Here is a 17,163-nt window from a genome sequence, read left to right as displayed (position 1 = left end):
TTTCCTACCATTTATGAATATTTTTATGAGCTATTGACTGGCAGTGACTCAGAGAGTTGCTTATTTTCCCGACGCAGGTTGAGGGCGAGGGTGCGCGGTGGCTGTGCTTAGTCACGCCGCCTCAGCAGCCCCCACCCGCGCCTGGCACCCCAGGGGGAGCGCCCAGCACCGCTGCCCCGGGACGTGCCCCCCACAGCACCCCCAAACCCAGCCCCTGCCCCAGTCAGTGCTGCTGGCCCAGCCAAAAACCCGCAGAGCCCTGCAGTTTCTCCCCGCTGCCTCCTCCTGTGATAGGAAATGTCCCTGGGGTTTGCTCGCAAGTAGGAGATTCTCCCCCTCACCTCTTTCCTTGGCCTTTTTTATTTAATTTTATTTAATTGTCTCCATGCAGGTGATGGGGAAGCATCACAGGTCCCTCAAAGCCTACACCGAGCTCTGCACAGAGGTGGGTACCAGCACCGCCCACCCCACAGTGAGTCCAGGCTCCCCAATCGGATGCCTTTAACCCTGAGGGATTATACAAAATTTAAAACCAAATCCAAACCCTCCTCCCCAAATCAGTTTTTTTTTTTTTTTTTGCTTTCCTAATTTTCCTTTTAAACCCAATGATGAGAGGTCTCAGCGCCAGTCCCCTCCGCTCCAGCCCCACACGGTGCCATCCCTACCAGCACGGCAGACAAAAAGGCCAAACTCCTTTTAAAGCACTTTTTTTTTCTTTTTTTATTGATTTCATTGAAAACAGAACAAGAAAATGATCAGAGCCAAAAGACTGCTCCTTTAAAACTGTCAAAAACATTAACAGAAAAAAAATAATAATAATAAACATGACGGCATTATGAATGTTCTAGAAGAGATGAACAAAAAAAACTGTTACTGCACTAATTACAGTATTTAAAGATATATGCAAAAAAAAAAAATTAAGATAATGACCTGCCCAGCCACCACACAAAAGGTGATGGCGAATTTATTCACACTACAATACTAACAATTTAAAAAAAGTTTTGTTTTTTTCCTGCATTTTTATACTAAAATCACTTTGTTCTTTTTATACAATTGATAGTTTATATTCACGTGGTGAGCAAAAATCACACCAGAATCAGCACCGTTTTGTTTTGTGGTTTCTTTTTGTTGTCGTTTTGCCTTTTTTTGTTTTTTTGTGGTTTTTTTTTTTTTTTTTCTTTTTAATGCTAGTCCCCAATGTTTCAGTAATGGTAAAAAATAAATCAGTTTATTGAAACCTCATAGCGTGTAGCTTAAAAATTAATCGAAGGTGCCCAGCGTTGAGAAAAGTGATGGGAACAGACGAGCTGGTGGCATCTGGGATCTTCTCGCCGTGACATGTCCTGTCTGCTGTTCGCCCCAGCTGGCAGACGCAAGTTGAGGTTCTCTATAATATATATATCATTCACTTTATTTTTAAAAAAAGAAAAAAATGATTTTCTTAAGAAGTTAGTGTCTTGTACAATCCCCTTCAACCTTCCCTCTCTAAGACCGCTAATGCGACGGGGTGAGGGAAATCCTTCCACGGACGAACCGAACACTGAGACAGTAACACGGCCGAGCGGCGCAGACGAGAGCTGGTTTGTAACGGAGAAAGCCCGGGAGGGAGCGGGGTCTTAGGGGAAGCGTCTCTGGTCAGCTCAGGAGAGAGCCAGGGACCAAAGGGATTGTAAGGACTGTGGGTTTCTTCTCATCGGAAGAGAAAAAAGCCAGTGGATTTGGTAACAAGGAGGGTATTTGTTAGAAATGCCCTCTAGCTCCTAGGGAAAGGCCCCACCGCAACGTCCTGCGAGATGTGGGAGAAAGTAATGATTAAAAAAAAAAAAAAAAAAAAACAACCAAAAAACCAAACAAACCAACAAAAACCAACCAGCAGAACCTGCCCCAGGGCTGTGCCAAGCAAACTCAAACGCCAGCACCTCCCCCTCCCTCCCCGCTCCCCCCAGCTTTTAAAAAGAAAGTCCCATCAAGTATTCAAAGTTTATTACAAGTGAACTGGAGATGACTTGGCATGAGCGATCCATTCAATTAACAATAGTCGGAGGACGGGCGGCTCTCCCTTGGCTCTGACAACACTTAGCACATTAAGAGACGGAGGCCAGGACAGCTCGCATGGAAAAAAAACGCAACAGCCACCCCTCCACACGCAACTGTGAAAACCAGCAGCTTTCCAGGACCAGGGAGGGGAGAACAACATCACGGAGGTGGGATTTGCTTTTACTTATTCCTCAAGTAACAGTCGGTGGCACAGCCCTAAGTGTCACGAACCCTTGGCTTTCCTTGAGCGGGTTTTTTTTTTTTTGTTTGTTTTTCAGATTTTTTTTCTCTTTAAATGGAAATTCAGACAGTATGTGAATCTATAGGGTTAAAACAAGTCAGTCTCTGGGGAGCGGAGCCTCAAAAGGGGCCGGCTGCCGTGGCAGAGCTGGTGTCAGGGAGCCCGTTTTCCTGCGTGTCCTGGGACGAGGTGCTCGCCTGCCGCTGGGCCAGCGCTGAGCTCGAGTGTTTGCACTTGGGTGAACCACACTGACAGCTGAAATATTTGCCTTTGATGTCCCAGAACCTGTCTCCGTAGTCAAAACTGCAAGAGAGAGACAAGAGACAGGGTCACCCGCAAAGCAGAACCGCACAGAGCAAGATGCCCAGGGTCAGCAACCTTCCGTGCTGCCACGCTTTGGGTTTTTGCAAAGCTTCAGGGGATGGAGTGTGCTTGGGGGATCCCCAGGGGACTCTGGGGACGTGGCCCGGGGAGCAAAGGGACGGAGTGAAGCAGCTCAGGAGCAGCAGAGCTTCGCTCTGCACACCCCTTCCCCAAGCGAGGCGGTGGCTCCCCGCAGGAAGGGCAGCCCCGGGGACAGCACCTACCCGATTTCTTCTCCGGCTTCTATATGCCTCGTGCTGAAGAAGGCGATCCTGGGAAAGCGGAGGTCCTGATGCGACATGAAGACTCGCACCGGGATGAGGTTTGGCTCACAGAGGTGGTTTATAAAGCGGCTGATGTTGCCATAGAAACGGGCATCTATGCAGTACACCTCTCCATCCTAGAAGAGAAACGTTGCATCGTTCATTAGATGAGGTTGGGTTCAGTATTATTACCGCTACTTTTAAATAAAACAAATGACCAGACTATTGGTCATTCCACTAATACTCTAGAGAGCTTCAAGAACAACCACCAGCAGGCAGGACACCCGCTGTGGGTTTAAAAGAGCTAAACACACACACTTTACCCTGAAAATACAGTTTTCTGCATGGCACAAGCCCAAAGACCTTGTAAAATGCCCCTGCACTGGCTGGCACAGCAGCTCACCCCAGCCCTGCTCTGCTAAAGCACCAGTTTGACATAGTGGGATTGATGTTTGGTGCAGACACCAAAGCCACTGGATAGAGGAACAGGCGTCTGTTCTGTCTTCTAATTGAACATGACAGCTAGGAAACACAAAGCCAGAGCCTCGAGAAAACACAGGTTTTTGCAGATAAAAGTGAAAGTGAGAAGACAGAAATCCCCTTTCCAGAGAGCCCAGAGAGCAGTAATATTTTGTTTTCCTTGAAAATAAAAGAACCCCCCTCAGGGCTTTTTTATTCCAGCAGAGAATGACTGTGCAAAGCAGAGACTTTAATTACAGAAGCTAATTTCAGTTGCAAAGAGGCCAAAAGCAAAAGGATCCATTAGCGGTGCTCAAACTCCCTTTTGGGCAAGCACCTTGCAATCGTTAATGGATGAGCTGTGCCAGATCACGCCACCCAACTGGTGCAGGAGCCCAGGGAAGATGTCCCAACGACTGGGGGAGGTGACACCCCACACGGTCCCTTATCACACGGTGTTACGAGCTCTAATTTCAATTGTAATTCTCATCACCCCCTCACTTTCATCCATGGAAATGCCATGGTTGGTGAGGACAACATCACCCACTAGCATGTCTAGTGACCATCTGGAAGGATCTGAGCTCTCCACCACGCAAGTCAAGATGAACACATTTTCAAGAAAGGAGCCTGCTGCCTTGACCAACACAGGCAGCGTCCTCACTGCAAAGCTACCGAGGCGGACAAGCCACAAAGCAAACTGCTTCCCACCTTGCTGCGAGGGTATTGGGAACTAAGAGTCACACAGTGGCAACCAGAGAGGAAAAGGAGAAACCGTGAACCTGCTCTGGGGTGTGATGAGTCTCCCTCTCAAGAGTGGGAAGGCACTGGGGTTTCTCGGAAGGGAGGGTGCCCGGAGGAAGCCCTTCTGGCCTGCAGGCAGGCTGGGGTCACCGGGATGTGGCAGCGTGCAGCCCCGGCCGCCGCCTCTCCTCGCGGCAGGGCCAAGCGTGTGAGCAAGGACTGCAGAGGATGAGCCTGCGCGTGGGAAAGGGGCGGCTTAACGTGAACAGAAAGCAACCACAGCAGCTAGAACTCAACTCCGTCTTTCCCAGAAATAGCATGTTTTTTTCCATCTCTCTAGTATAGAGACAAGAAAATCATCTCTTTAACCAGTGGAAGCTCAGGGAGCATCTGTTGTGCTATGTCTTCCTCCCAGGAACCCAGCAACGGCAGTAGGTTTTGGCTCTGATGTTTGCCCTCTTTCAGACGCGGAATGGGATGTGCCGGCAGGACCTGGCACACAGAGCGACTCACCACGCACCCGGCCTGGAGGGACAACTCAAGGAACAGGGACCACAGAAATGACGACCCAACCACTCTCGCTACAGCACAAGCCCATTCAGGCCACTCCTCCGAGACACACCAGGACCCCAGGGCTGCCCCTCCCAGGGTTGGGGTTTCCACCCTTAGTGATTTCCCATCTCTCAGGAGGCCACAGGACCCAGCTGGCTCTGCCCTGCCCTCCTCCACCCAGCCCAACGGGCTGCTTCTAATGATCACTCCATGACTTGGTGCCTCGTTTTCTACAGATGCTCCACTTTGAAGATACCCCCAAAAAAAGATGATGCTTATGCCTGTATTTAGGTCTCCCTCCTTGCTTCACCGAAGGCTTCACAAGAGCCTCAAGGCAGCTGGCCAGGGGCTAACCTAAAGGCAAGGCAAGGCCCAGGTAGGCTCTTGCTCATAAATGCACAAACCAAGCTGAAGTCCCTGCTGCTTTTCAACTTCTTAATTACGGTCTGACCCCACTGTTTTCAGACTGACTACAAGACTCGTTACTTATCTTTTTTCAGTTGTTGAATGTGTGTCACTTTAAAAAATAAAAAAGGCAAAAAAATAAAGCAAAGCTCCTTTGTCACTAGGTGATGATAGAAACAAGACAGAGCCTGTTTTACAGCCTTCCTTGGAAGCCACCCCACTCCTCTGAGTCCTCAGCTCACCTTTCTCCTCTTCTCCTTTCCCAAGGGAAGTCTGAAGGGATGGTCTTGCTTAAAAGCTTTAGATCACACTTTTCAAAGCAAGATCTCTGCTCTGAGAAAACCCTCCACAGAGCAGCGCAGGATAACTACCAGCAGAACAAGCCTCAAGTACCTGCCACGGTATCTGATGGATCCCTTTATAAGTGAACTTTTTTTTTTTTTCAGTATTCCAGCTCATCTTTTTATGAAAAACTTACGGAGCTGCCAGTCAACACAGCTGCAAGCGTGCATGTACACACTTGAGTATTAAAAACTGAACAACTGAACTCAGGATGCCCAAACGGTTTTGACAGAAAAGCATCTTGCATCAAAACTGGTGTGGGCAGCACGTACCGCAGTGCCCCAGCGCTGCTGGGCTCTGTTACCATTTTAACATGCCCTAAGCCTTACCTCAACTGCTCTGTATTTTGACTAAAATGCAGCGAGGGTGTAGCTCTCCTCTTTGCAGGCTTTCAGATCGTGCTGTACATCAAGATGGAGACAAACATTCTCTTTGCTCTTTTGCAGAGGCAAGACCTTGGGTTTATCTCATCAGACACCTTCAGATACAGTACCTTGTTGTCAAGGTCGAAGAGGTAGGAGTCTTCTTCACGGACGTCTGCCTCGGAATCGGATATCAGCTCACCAACGTACCTGGGGACAAACAGGAAAGGCAGAAATAAGATGCTCGTGCAATCGCAAGCTTGGGTTTAAACATCTCTTTCTGGGAAAAGGGAAAGAAAGGGATACAGCCCAGCCACTGATGGCGACCCACAGCCTGAGCAGTGCAGGTCATCTCAGAGCCACCCAGACAAACCGAGCTTTGCCAGCTTACAACAGCTAAAATCTGGCTCCAAACTCCGTCTTTTCAGGGCTACACTTTTAATATTAAAAATGGAGTCTTACTTTCAACAAAATTCACTTCTTCCTGAGGACTATGCTTCCTTTTGCAAATCTCTTTGTTGGCCAAGATCAACACATTAATCCAATTCTCCTTATGTTCACAGTCAGACTCACGCCCTGGCTCTCCTAGCACCACTGCAGTGCTTGTGCTGTTTACATCCGAAAGCAAAATGTTTGTGTCTGTCCTTCCTGTATTTTCCAGGGTATTTTGAGTGATTAGATAAACTACCTACCTTAAAAAGTTTTGTTTTAAAAGTTTTAGGTCTAACCTAACCTGGCAGGATCCCTGGAAGGATCTAGGCTTCTTTTGTAATCCCCCTCAAAGCAGAGCTGTGATCCCAGTAACAACCACCTTGTTGCAAAACCAGGTGCAAGGCAGATTCCAACCAGGTCCTCCAAGCACTGCAAACCACGTGCTGCTTGGCCCGGCTTGCTGAGAAGGACTAAACACACGCACCACCTCTCACACCCAGACAGATGCTGGTTTTGATGCAAACCCCCTTGTTGCAGGAGTCCCCACTGCACTGGCGTCCCCACATTTGTCTCCCTGTCTCCATCTTAGACAGTTTTGGACTGTCAAGGTTCAACATTTCCTGCCCTGCCCTGCTTGCAATCAAAGGAAGAGACACAACAGGAAAGGAACTGAGCCAGAGGGAGGATATGAGAAAGCAACAACAGCACAGTAGATTCTGGTATGTAGGTCTTCCCGGCCTGCAATACTAATTAATTATAAGCAAGGAATTCACAATATGAATAAATATTCTTCGCAGCATCAACAGAGACTTCCATGATCAGCAGCCATAATCACATCATTCCTCTGCAGCTCTCAAGGCATTTCTGAAGTGTTAACCAACCGTACCCATCTCCCCCGGTGGCTCAAGGCAGCATTTAACTCCAGGGCTGGGGAAGAGGAGAGCCACGAAACATTAACCTGGAGAGAACCCACGTGCTCCGTGACAAGGGATCGTTTGGCTGCAGTTCCCAAATCTGAGCGATCTGGCCAAGTCGAGCTGCCAGAGCAGGAGGCTGCCGCCGCGTGTGATCTTCCTGTTTGCCCCCACTGCATCTTGTTATTTATTAAGTGCTCCCATAAGGCTGCGGCATTACTGGAAATCACACGCTCGTTGGTGACCTAAAGCAATAGGAAGATGATGGCCAGAAAGGGAGAGAAATTGCTGTAGCATGGCACGGTAGTCAGCAGAAGCTGAGAAAAAGCTGAATAATGCTGCACAGAGAGGCACTCTGCTCAGGGACAGCCACTTCAGGTTTACAACTCAGTGAAACAAGAAAACACAATCTAATTAAAAATTGTTGGTTTGATGTTCCTTTAAAGACTATTCCTGTAACTCATTTCCTCTCCAGGAATGCTTAAAGATACAAATGGTTCCCTAACTTCTAACGTCCAAAGTTATGGAAGGATGTGCAAGAGGAGTTCCTACCCAAAAAAGAGCAGGAGCATCAGCCCCTTCATTTAAGAACTCCCAAAGTCAAGCCAGCATCTTTCTTCTCAGCATGCTGATGGCAAGTAACTACACCTCAGAGCTTTACACTGCCACTCATCACTGCAAGATCAGAGCACACTCCATGCAAAAATCAAGAGCAACAAGAAGTCCCTAGCACAGGCTCCAGTGTCTTCTACGGAGTGTGGGAGACAGGATGCCTGGGGCTTCTCTGGGTGAAGGTGTGGCTAAAATACCTGGCTCGATGCAGATGGTATCTTATTAGAACATCAGTTTTGTACAGAAACGAAATATCTGAAAACCACATAATGGACGTGCAGTGAAAGGAACAGAGCAGATCCTCACAATCCTCTGGTTTCTGCATCCCACTAATTCAGAGCCTCTCCAACAAAAGCCCTTAACCAGCTGCGCCACTTCCAGAATGAGCAGCTACACCATCTACCAACCAACCATGAACAGAGCAGATTCAGAACAACCCACAGCAACATCAGGACAGGGTGAGCAACAGCCACTTCTAAGCAGTGACAAATTTGGAGTCCAGGCAGAAACCTGCACACGAGCACGGCTCCTGAGCATCTGCCAGCAGAAGAGCCTAAAAACTCCATAGGAGCCCAGCGGGGCAGGGAGGATGACACTGCTGCATCTTTCCTCGCTAAGTTGATGCTTCCAGGACCACGCTGAAGGTACTGGAGGCCGTTAGTTGGAGGCTCTGGAGCAGCTGAAGGGTCTGGGGAGCTGAAGGGTCTGGGGAATCTTGGCGATGACAGTGGGAGGGCTGGCTGGCCACCGCGCTGGCCAAGCCTCGCTCCCAGCTGCCAAACTGCTCCAAGCGCTGCTAAACGCTCCCTGCAGAAGCTGCTGCGGGCTGCCAGAGGGACAGCCTGCAAGCAGAAACAGAAAGGGAAACCATTTTTGGAGTGATTACAGAGAGAAGTTGAAAGGTATCTGAAGTATGGAGCAGGCCGAAAAGCAGTATGTGTGTAAGAAAGGCATTTACACACAGAAACAGTCAGGACCAGAAGAGTTTTGCAAAATAAAAGCGTTGTGAGAACTACTCCAGATTTGCCCCCCACGCAGGTATATGTGAAAAATTATAGAACAGAAGTCATCCTTACACCAAGACAATTATCATCCTTCCAAAGCAGACTAATAACCCCCGTACAAAGCGACTACCCGCTCAGGGCTCTAATCCAGACGTTTAATGCAAAATGCTCTCCCACAAGAGCCAATCCTTGGAGCTGCTGTGTGCAAGCAGCCCCCGAGCACTGCCAGCACAGGGGCTTCTTTGCCAGAGAGGAGAAAAGGAAGAAAACAAGTCTATAGGTTGCATGTAAAGACTCACAGGAAGGACAGCAGTGCAGCTGGCTAGAGGAGGAGAGAAGGGCTGGAGCTGGTGAGCTGAGTAAATAACATGTGTGTGTGAGAGAGTGATGGGGACAAGGAGGAACATGCACGGGCAAGACATAAATTAGCTCAAATTTTTAGTATGCAGCTCATTTAGATAATGAAGAAGATAGCGCCTATCACTGAAACAGTGTCAGCAGCTCCTGGCAAGGGTGGAGGGAAGAGTCAGTGTGGTTGTGGTATCTGAACCCCATCAGCTCTGATGGGCTGCACGATGTGCCTGTGTGTTAATTACGCTGTTGCGCAGGGCCGCCGTTTCCTTGGGCTGCCTGTTCACCACTGCTTATTCCTCTCGTGTATTAGCATTCCATTAGGATTTGGTTAAATTGGTGCCTTTTTTGTTTGGGAGCCGTTTGCTCGCAGGCTCTGGCTCATCTCTGGATCCTGAACCAGGACACCAAGACCTTTGGTACTTAACCGGAAGCCCCTCCTGCAGACAGACTTGAGCCACTCCCCACAAATAGCAGTTTCAACCTTTACCTCTGAAAAAAACATTTTATCATTTGCCAGCTCCTAACATGGAAGAAATACTTGGCCAATTCACTGCAGATTTTTCTCTTCCTTTATTATTTTTTTTTAATTCTGCAATAATTTTACTTAATCCCCTGCCCCAATTCTATAAAACATCAATAACTGGTTCTAAAAAACTCCAGCACCTATTTTCATGAAGGGCACAAGTCCAGCCTTATTTAGAAGGTCTTCACTCACTGTGGTATTGCAATGACGCAAACACTTTCCAAAATATTTAATAAAGTACATATACCACTTTAAAGCCTAAAAACTGTGGGGTTCAATGGCAGTTTTTTCACTTGCCATAAATCTGAACATTTTTGTTCTCAAGTACTTTATCGAATCAGAGCTGAAACATGTGCTTAACGCCAAGTGCTTCACTGTTTTGCTGAATCAGACTAAAGCCAGAGAGCTCTGACACTGGAAAACCTCTTGAGAAGTCAGTACTGAAACAGAAAAAGATCGCATATAAAAAAGTTGTTTCAAATTGCCTTGGCCTTAAGTGTCCCATATCCACAGTGAACACGTGAGTTGAGCACATTTGCAGCACAACCCAAATGTGTTTTTCCCCCATCACTTCTGTATCAGAGGGGTAAGAAAGCTGAGAACAGAAACCAGCAAGACGGAGAGGGGTGGAGAAAGCTCCATGCTATGAGGGAAAGGACAAACAGCAGGAAATGGAGTTAGGAAACCTCTGACTGAGGGCAAGCAGCTCGGCTCGATGTCACTTATATTTCTGTAAAAACCTCTCCTTAGAGAGGAGCAAACCATCCCGGCCCTTGGGAAGCGATGGGTTTGCATGAGCTAATGAAAGCTGAACAACTCACTCGCACACAAAGGTTCCCAGTGGAATGTCTTGCATCGTTCGCACACCCCAGCCCATCTTTTGTGTCCGATAAAGCTGCAATCGAGTCCTGGAAAAGAGGAAATGAAGCCATGTTAGTGGCAGCACTCCACAGAAAAACAACAAATTTTCATAGAGAGATAAGCAAAATATCCAGCAACCTTCCACCACCACAAACTCAAAGATGATTTCAACATTCAACCCCCCCAGTTCTCACGCTGGCACCACTGTGGGTACGCTCCACTCCCACGGCTGCTCTGAGCACGTGGGCAGGTGCTCGGATGGAAACTGCCTGGGGACAAGGGACAGGCACCCACCAACCCCTTCTCCCCGCCCAGCTGCACCTTGCAAGGTGCACACCTAGGGACTGGGGAAGTGGGTATGGGACTGGATGCTCTGTGTGGTTATGCCATGGATTTACACGTGGGACACCAGTATCCCACCAGCAGCATTTCCTTTCCCTTCCATGCACACACCCAGCGCTCAGGGGAAGGCAGGGAAGGTGGAAGGTGTAGCTCTGCAGAGAGGGGTGCTGCAGGGGGGAGGCAGGGAGTTTACGGTGAATAAAGAACACCTTGAGCTAAGTGCTCCGATCCCTTTGCCCTCTGCTGAGGCCAGTGCATTTAGCAACTCCATCATATCCAGCTCCCTGGCTGAAAGACAAGGAAGAAACGCTGCAACTTGAAACTTCTTGGTGTAATAGCTGCTCTGTGGAATTTTACTGATGGAGTTTATAGGCAGAGAAACAATCCTGTAAGTCATTCTGCCTCCTGCTCAGCCAGAACTTGAGTTAAGTGCAGGATGAACAGTCTCCAGGGCTAGGGAAGGTTTGCTCTGTCCCTGAGGGAACCAAAACCCACTCTCAGCAATGCTGTTATCGGAATAAAGAGAAATCCGATGCTCACCTTAACTTCACCCTGTTGCTTTTTCCAGTACTTCTCTCCTCTTCCCCCACCCATTCCCTCCTTGCACTGTCAGCTCAAACCAGGGGCTGAGCATATTCTCATGTTTGCTCACAGCCCCTGGAGCCTTCACCAGGGTTAAACATGACTTCATGAGAACGATCACTCTTAGAGAAACTGGTTATAACACTGTATTTCAGGCTGGAGGAAGCTCCCCCATGTTTTGCCTCGTCCATCACAGCAGAGCAGAGAGCCAAGCTCAGGTTTAGGCTCCGATCTCAGCTTCCCAGCTGAGGTGGGTCAGCCTGCCAGATGGAAATGTATGCGCTGCCGAGCGGAGTTAATTTGGAGCAAATCTGATAAAGGAAGCAGCAAAAGTGGAGGGAGAGCACCCATGTGTCACACTGCAGCCCAAATGCAGGAGGTTTCCTCCACCACCTCCCCAGGGGCCTCGTGCACAGCTCTACCAAGCACCCGACCTTACCGCCAGCTTCCCAACAAAGCTGCTCTCCCAAACTCATGACTGGGTTTCCAACCCTTCCAGTCTCCCAGAAAACTACTTTAGCAAGGCAAAAATGCAAAAGCAACAGCTCCTAAATAAACACCCACATAGACACCGGAGCTCTGGAGCTTGGCAGCGAAAACCAGAGAGAGGTAAAGTTCTGTGGAAACGCATCGAGCTTTTTCCTTACTTATTTTTAACATTGAAAATGTCACTGAAACTACAAAGCTTGCAAAAAAAGTTTTGTCAGTACTACAAAAAATTTGCAAAAGTCTTTTTTCCAGTGGGATTCCTTTGAACTCAGTGCAGCAGCAAACTTCTCCATAGCAGAGGTCCAAAACAAGACATTTACATTTTTAGGCTGGCACCAAAATCCTGACAGCCTAATCTGCAGCACTGAGGCTGACAGGTATTCAGGTATCCAATTCAGGGGGCCTCATGCCAATAAGTTGGAAATAAGTCTGGGCATGCTGGCCTATATTTCCAATATAGACTGCTAACTTACAAGATCTTCTAAATTAAGGCTTTGCAGTTTCTGTTGCTGTTATTTTCTTCACAGATCTCCACCTCAGAAGTTACATATAGGCTGTTCATGCAAACCCCCAAACCATTTATATGTTTTATGGTCGAGCTGATGAAAGAACGCCGCAGTTCCCATGTGATGGCAACGGGGGCAGGGTGCAAATATTAATTTTGCTCATCAACCCACTGCTGCTTCATTCCCACCAGCAGCACACAGGAACCCACTTGCATCCCACCACTCTGCAGCAGCACCTGCCTCAACTTCTGTCTCATCTCAGGAATTCCTGGGTTTTTGTGGGTTTATGGGTGAGCTAAAACTAGAGAGGCAGAAAGCTCATGAGTTCGGTGTTGGTCTTGCCAAGATAAGCTGCATTTGGATCCTCCTTCTCACCTGAGCCCGTTCTGCACCACCCGGTTCCTACAGGTTCGCCAGCACGAGCACGCGTGATTACACTCAAAGATCAGTGGTGGCTCAGCCATGTTGAATTCAGGCAGGAGTCGGCCGTCCTGAAGAGGAGAGGCATTCAAGAGTGGGTTAGTTGTCTGTTCTTGTGACCCCTCCAAACCAGAGACAGGACAAGAGCAGAAATTCCCCTGAGTGTAAAAACAGGCCAGAGAACCCCAAGGTGGAGGCATGCCCTGACCTCCCCAAAACCAGCAGCAGACCTCAGCTTCTGCAGTGGTTTTGCTCTACCCCAACAGTGGCAAACTCACCACTATCGCTGACAGCTGACAAACAGCAAGAGACCGTCTAAATTTTTGCTGCCTGGCATCACCCCACTCACCACAAAAAAAAAAAAAAAAATCTTACAGTGCTGTGCAAAAAACCGGTGTGCATCATCATTACTATCATTTTGCAGTGCTGGAGGGGAGAAGCAGATGCTTAGTCTGTCTCTGGAATAAAGCCTAAACTTCCAGAGTACAAGGCCAGTACACCCAAGTTGTTCAGTACACCACATTATCTTCCCAAACAATACTTCCAAAAAAGCTACAATTCCATTATTTACCAACCGTGTAGGATTAAGGAAGCGATAGACGCAGTTCATCATATTTAACAAATTTGGCTTTTAAGGCTTGAAAGATGTAATCACCTATTAATGTGTAAATAAAATGGCTACAAAGGAAAGAAAGATGCCAATATTCCCCCTGGGAGAAACTTGCAGAGATTCACAGAACTTCTGATCTTAGCAGAACCTGTCCAAATATTAACCTCAAAACCTCCCTGGAGGATTGAAGCGTACTTACCCAAACCAAACCAGGCTTCTGGCAGTGTTGCAGTTAAAACATCTTTACTTTGCCTTCATCCAGAAGGATCACAATAAATAAAAGCACGCAAAAAAAATTCCCTCTACTACCCTTCCTTGTTTACATATTATAGCATTTTCTATGTTGCTCTGAAATGGAAGCTGATTTCACGCATGGATTATTAAGTGCTCTCTATCACATGGGTATAATTAATGGCTCAGTTGGCATGACAGTAACACAAATAAATAACACTAGAAAAGCTTCCCTGAGTATGCATTTTGTTATTATCACCTGCATCTTAAAGCTGAGAGTACAACTGTAGGCATTTTAAAACAAAAAGTAGAGGAGTTGTGCAAGGAACTGTTTTTAAGGTACTACTGTAAATCCTGAATTGTGCAAAGTTCAGCTCGTAAACACTGGTCTAACCCAACAGGAGGTTCTGTGTCCTCACCTTATCATACCAGCAGCGCATACTGAGTTGGCCACACATGCAGTTACTGGAGGAGCAGTCGTCTATACATACACAATACTGGAAGATAAGAAAAGGGATTAACTCCACACCACACACACATAACTGAAAGAACAACTTCTGTGACGGGGTCAGAGAGGAAAGCACAAGTCTTCACCTCCTGCTGCAGCTCGTTAGCCAGAAAGATAACCAGCCTCATCAGTTCAGTGGCATTTTTACTGCTTTATTTATTTCTGTGTGCAGTGAACGTTAAAGGACTCTGGCTTGCAGGAGAGGATCTCATACAGAGCCACCTTCATTTCTCATGAGAGGATGTCCCCCTGTGTTACTAACGTTCCTCCATGCCCTGTGAGCTGTACTCCACACTTGAGGTCAAGGAAAGGTCCAAGGAAGGACCAGAGCTGGGAGATGATGCAACATGATGTCTCAGTCCTCCCCTGCTGCTTGCTTCTTGCCACACAGGTGCTCCAGCTGGCTGCTTCCCCAGTGCTCCCCAAGCCAGCACAGTCCCACCACCAGTTGCTGCACAAGGCTTGAGCATGGGACCTTCACTTCAGCCTCCTGAGAGCTGTGCCCAGAGGCGGGTCACCCTCACCCTACGCTTTCCCATCTCTGCTTTCACAACCTGGCCCTTCGAGAACTACCAGTACCACAGTGCAGACCTTGGCCTGGACGCTGCAGTCAGCAGGAAGACAGCACGAGGAAGGTCTCCCAACAACTCACTAACTCTCCGGATACAGAACAGAGGAAAAGGATGAACAGGAGCCACATCAGCCAGCACCAGATGGCTGATGCTACAGCACACAGCTCAACACAGAGGTTAGCTTAAGTCTTGGAAATGAAGAAAAAGAGAATCTCCTAGAGCAAGAGCTGGAGTTTAGGACTACAGCCTGGAATTTGATGGCAATATTAGGAGCAGACAATCCCATCTTGAATGCAAAACTTATTCTGAGGTGCAGTGCACTACAGCATCTCTGAATGCACACACCGGGGCAGGAAAATACACGTGGATACACACAATCCCTCACCTGTAAATGAGTGATGTTTCTATCAATGTCCATTGGGGAGGTGACGCAGTTCTGCGAAACATATTTGTAGTTGCTAGGACAAGGCTCACTGTCCACTGAATTGACGCAGGGAATCGGGATCCGCTCATAACCCCGGGCGATGTCTCTGTTAGTGGGAGAAAGAGAATTGTCACAGAAGAAAAGCTCCCCCGAACAAGGGGCCATTCAAATGCCATCCTGGGGCAGAATTACTGTCTTTGATCACTGAGCATTCAAAGCCTGAAAGCAATTCAGGCTAGAACAGAGTTCATTTTTTTCCACCCTGCCTTAGAGATTGTTCTTTGTGCTTGCGAATATTTCCATTCAGAGAATGAATTTACAAACCATGGTCTGAATCAGCATGTGCTTAGTTTTTGCTAAGCCCAAACTGACCTTCACACCAGTTTAAAAAGCTAAGCATGCACTTACAGTCCTTTCTCAAACCAGGCCCCCAGCATCCCCCATGAAAGGGCTCTATTTCATGACCCATAAGCAAAGCCAACCGTATTCTCACCTGCTCACGACCTTCTCTATCTGGGCAGGCTTGTCAGTAGATGATTCTTTGAGAGTCTTATTCATCTGTAGGGCCACCCAGACCTGAGAGTTAAGGCTGGAGCACTGGAGCGGAGTCTCACCCTCCTTGTTCTTTAAAGTGACATCCGAGCCACGGGAAAGAAAGAGACTGCAAAACAGCAAGAAAGGATAAGCAACCCCCAAGAGAAACTGTGCAAGGGGAAAACGAGCTGAATCACATCCTCCAGCCAGCCCTCAAGGGACAAGGAAGAGTCTGTGGTAGTGAATAATCACCTGAGTTTTCTTTATTAAGCATGGTTCAGCGAATCCTTCTAGGTGAAGGCGCTGGCAGAAGCCACAGACTGGAGCTCTAGGCACTCATGAGAGCTCGGGGCAAACCTCGCCTTGCTTCAGGCATGACAGGTACCTTGCTGGTACCAGTCTAACTTCACACAGGCTTGAAACTCTCTCTGGCGGGGAAAGATATGGGGTGGGAAGAGTAGGCTGGAAATGGAAGAGTCCCACAGGAAACTGGTATTGGACTTGGCCCTTGTTTATACTCACCAGCTTCTGGTGACTACACATGATGACCTTATTCATAGCAGTGATGAAGCAAAGGAAAAGCCCTGTTACCATATTATGCCATGCTAGTTGTGAAAAAAAAAAAAAACCTTTAATCAAAGATGCCTGATGCCTTTCTGCTGGGAAGCCCAGGCTGAGCACAGCCCCTCAAGTCCTCTGCCCGAGACTCCAAGACCACTCCACATTTTCTCATCTTTTTTACACCAGCTCTGACATTTCAGACCCACTGCCCCGAGGAGCAGGGCAATGGAGAAACAAGCCCTCCATCCCAGTTTTGGTCTGTGCTTAAATGCCAAAGGTATTTCAAAGGTTCTCCCAAGATTGCCAGCCAGCACCCAGGTAGGAAGGAGTGACCAGGGGAAAGGAGAGAAGTGGCAGGGCTGGAGCCGTACTTACACGACACACTCGTAGCGGTTCTCTCTGGCTGCAATATGCAGGGGCGAGTCCCCGTGAATATTCACTGCATGTAAATCACACTTAGCAGCCAGCAGTATCTCTGCTATGTCAACACAGCCAGAAAAAGCAGCCCAGTGCAAACAAATATTTTCCTCCTGGAGGGAAAGACAACAGAGTAGAGGCTGTTTAGTGCATTAAAACCCGATCGCTTTGGGACTTCACCATCCTTAGCTCTACACCTGCAGCATGCAACATGTGGCTTGCAGTCTCCTTCCCTACATTGTTCCTTCTGGCTGGGACTGCCAGGATGGGCAGGGAAATCTCCACGCAGACAAGCAGGGAGTTCTCACTCCAGCCGCCTCCGCGCGCCAGAGACGGGGAGGCTGCACACAAAGCGGTCCATTGCCTTCCTTATAGACGCAGGCAAATCGTCTGTCTCTAAGGCACAAAACAATCTGGATCAATCCACGAGAGAGGTGACAGACATGAACAAACATGCTGGAAAAGGCTAGAAGCTGAGCTTCCCCAGCCCAGACAGACAGGA

The 17,163-nt window shown here is 48.0% G+C and overlaps 1 protein-coding gene across 14 annotated transcripts in view; it reads right to left on the bottom strand.

Annotated features, from left to right (window-relative positions):
- Positions 1–694: 694 nt before the first annotated feature.
- Positions 695–17,163, bottom strand: part of EHMT1 (euchromatic histone lysine methyltransferase 1) — a 123,683-nt gene continuing 107,214 nt past the window's right edge. For all 14 annotated transcript variants that reach the window (XM_074846123.1, XM_074846128.1, XM_074846130.1 and 11 more), the window contains 9 exons: positions 16,620–16,774; positions 15,643–15,810; positions 15,111–15,255; positions 14,065–14,142; positions 12,760–12,875; positions 10,426–10,512; positions 5,897–5,975; positions 2,866–3,041; positions 695–2,581 (listed from right to left, as the gene is read on the bottom strand). In XM_074846123.1, coding sequence (XP_074702224.1) covers positions 2,398–2,581; positions 2,866–3,041; positions 5,897–5,975; positions 10,426–10,512; positions 12,760–12,875; positions 14,065–14,142; positions 15,111–15,255; positions 15,643–15,810; positions 16,620–16,774 — 1,188 coding nt within the window. In that variant the 3' untranslated portion in view covers positions 695–2,397. The remainder of the gene's footprint in view (positions 2,582–2,865; positions 3,042–5,896; positions 5,976–10,425; positions 10,513–12,759; positions 12,876–14,064; positions 14,143–15,110; positions 15,256–15,642; positions 15,811–16,619; positions 16,775–17,163) is intronic.

Source organism: Strix aluco, chromosome 20 (assembly GCF_031877795.1).
Source record: "Strix aluco isolate bStrAlu1 chromosome 20, bStrAlu1.hap1, whole genome shotgun sequence".
Classification (NCBI taxonomy): domain Eukaryota; kingdom Metazoa; phylum Chordata; class Aves; order Strigiformes; family Strigidae; genus Strix; species Strix aluco.
Note: the sequence above shows the minus strand (reverse complement) of the source record. Positions and strands in the feature narration are given on the sequence as shown.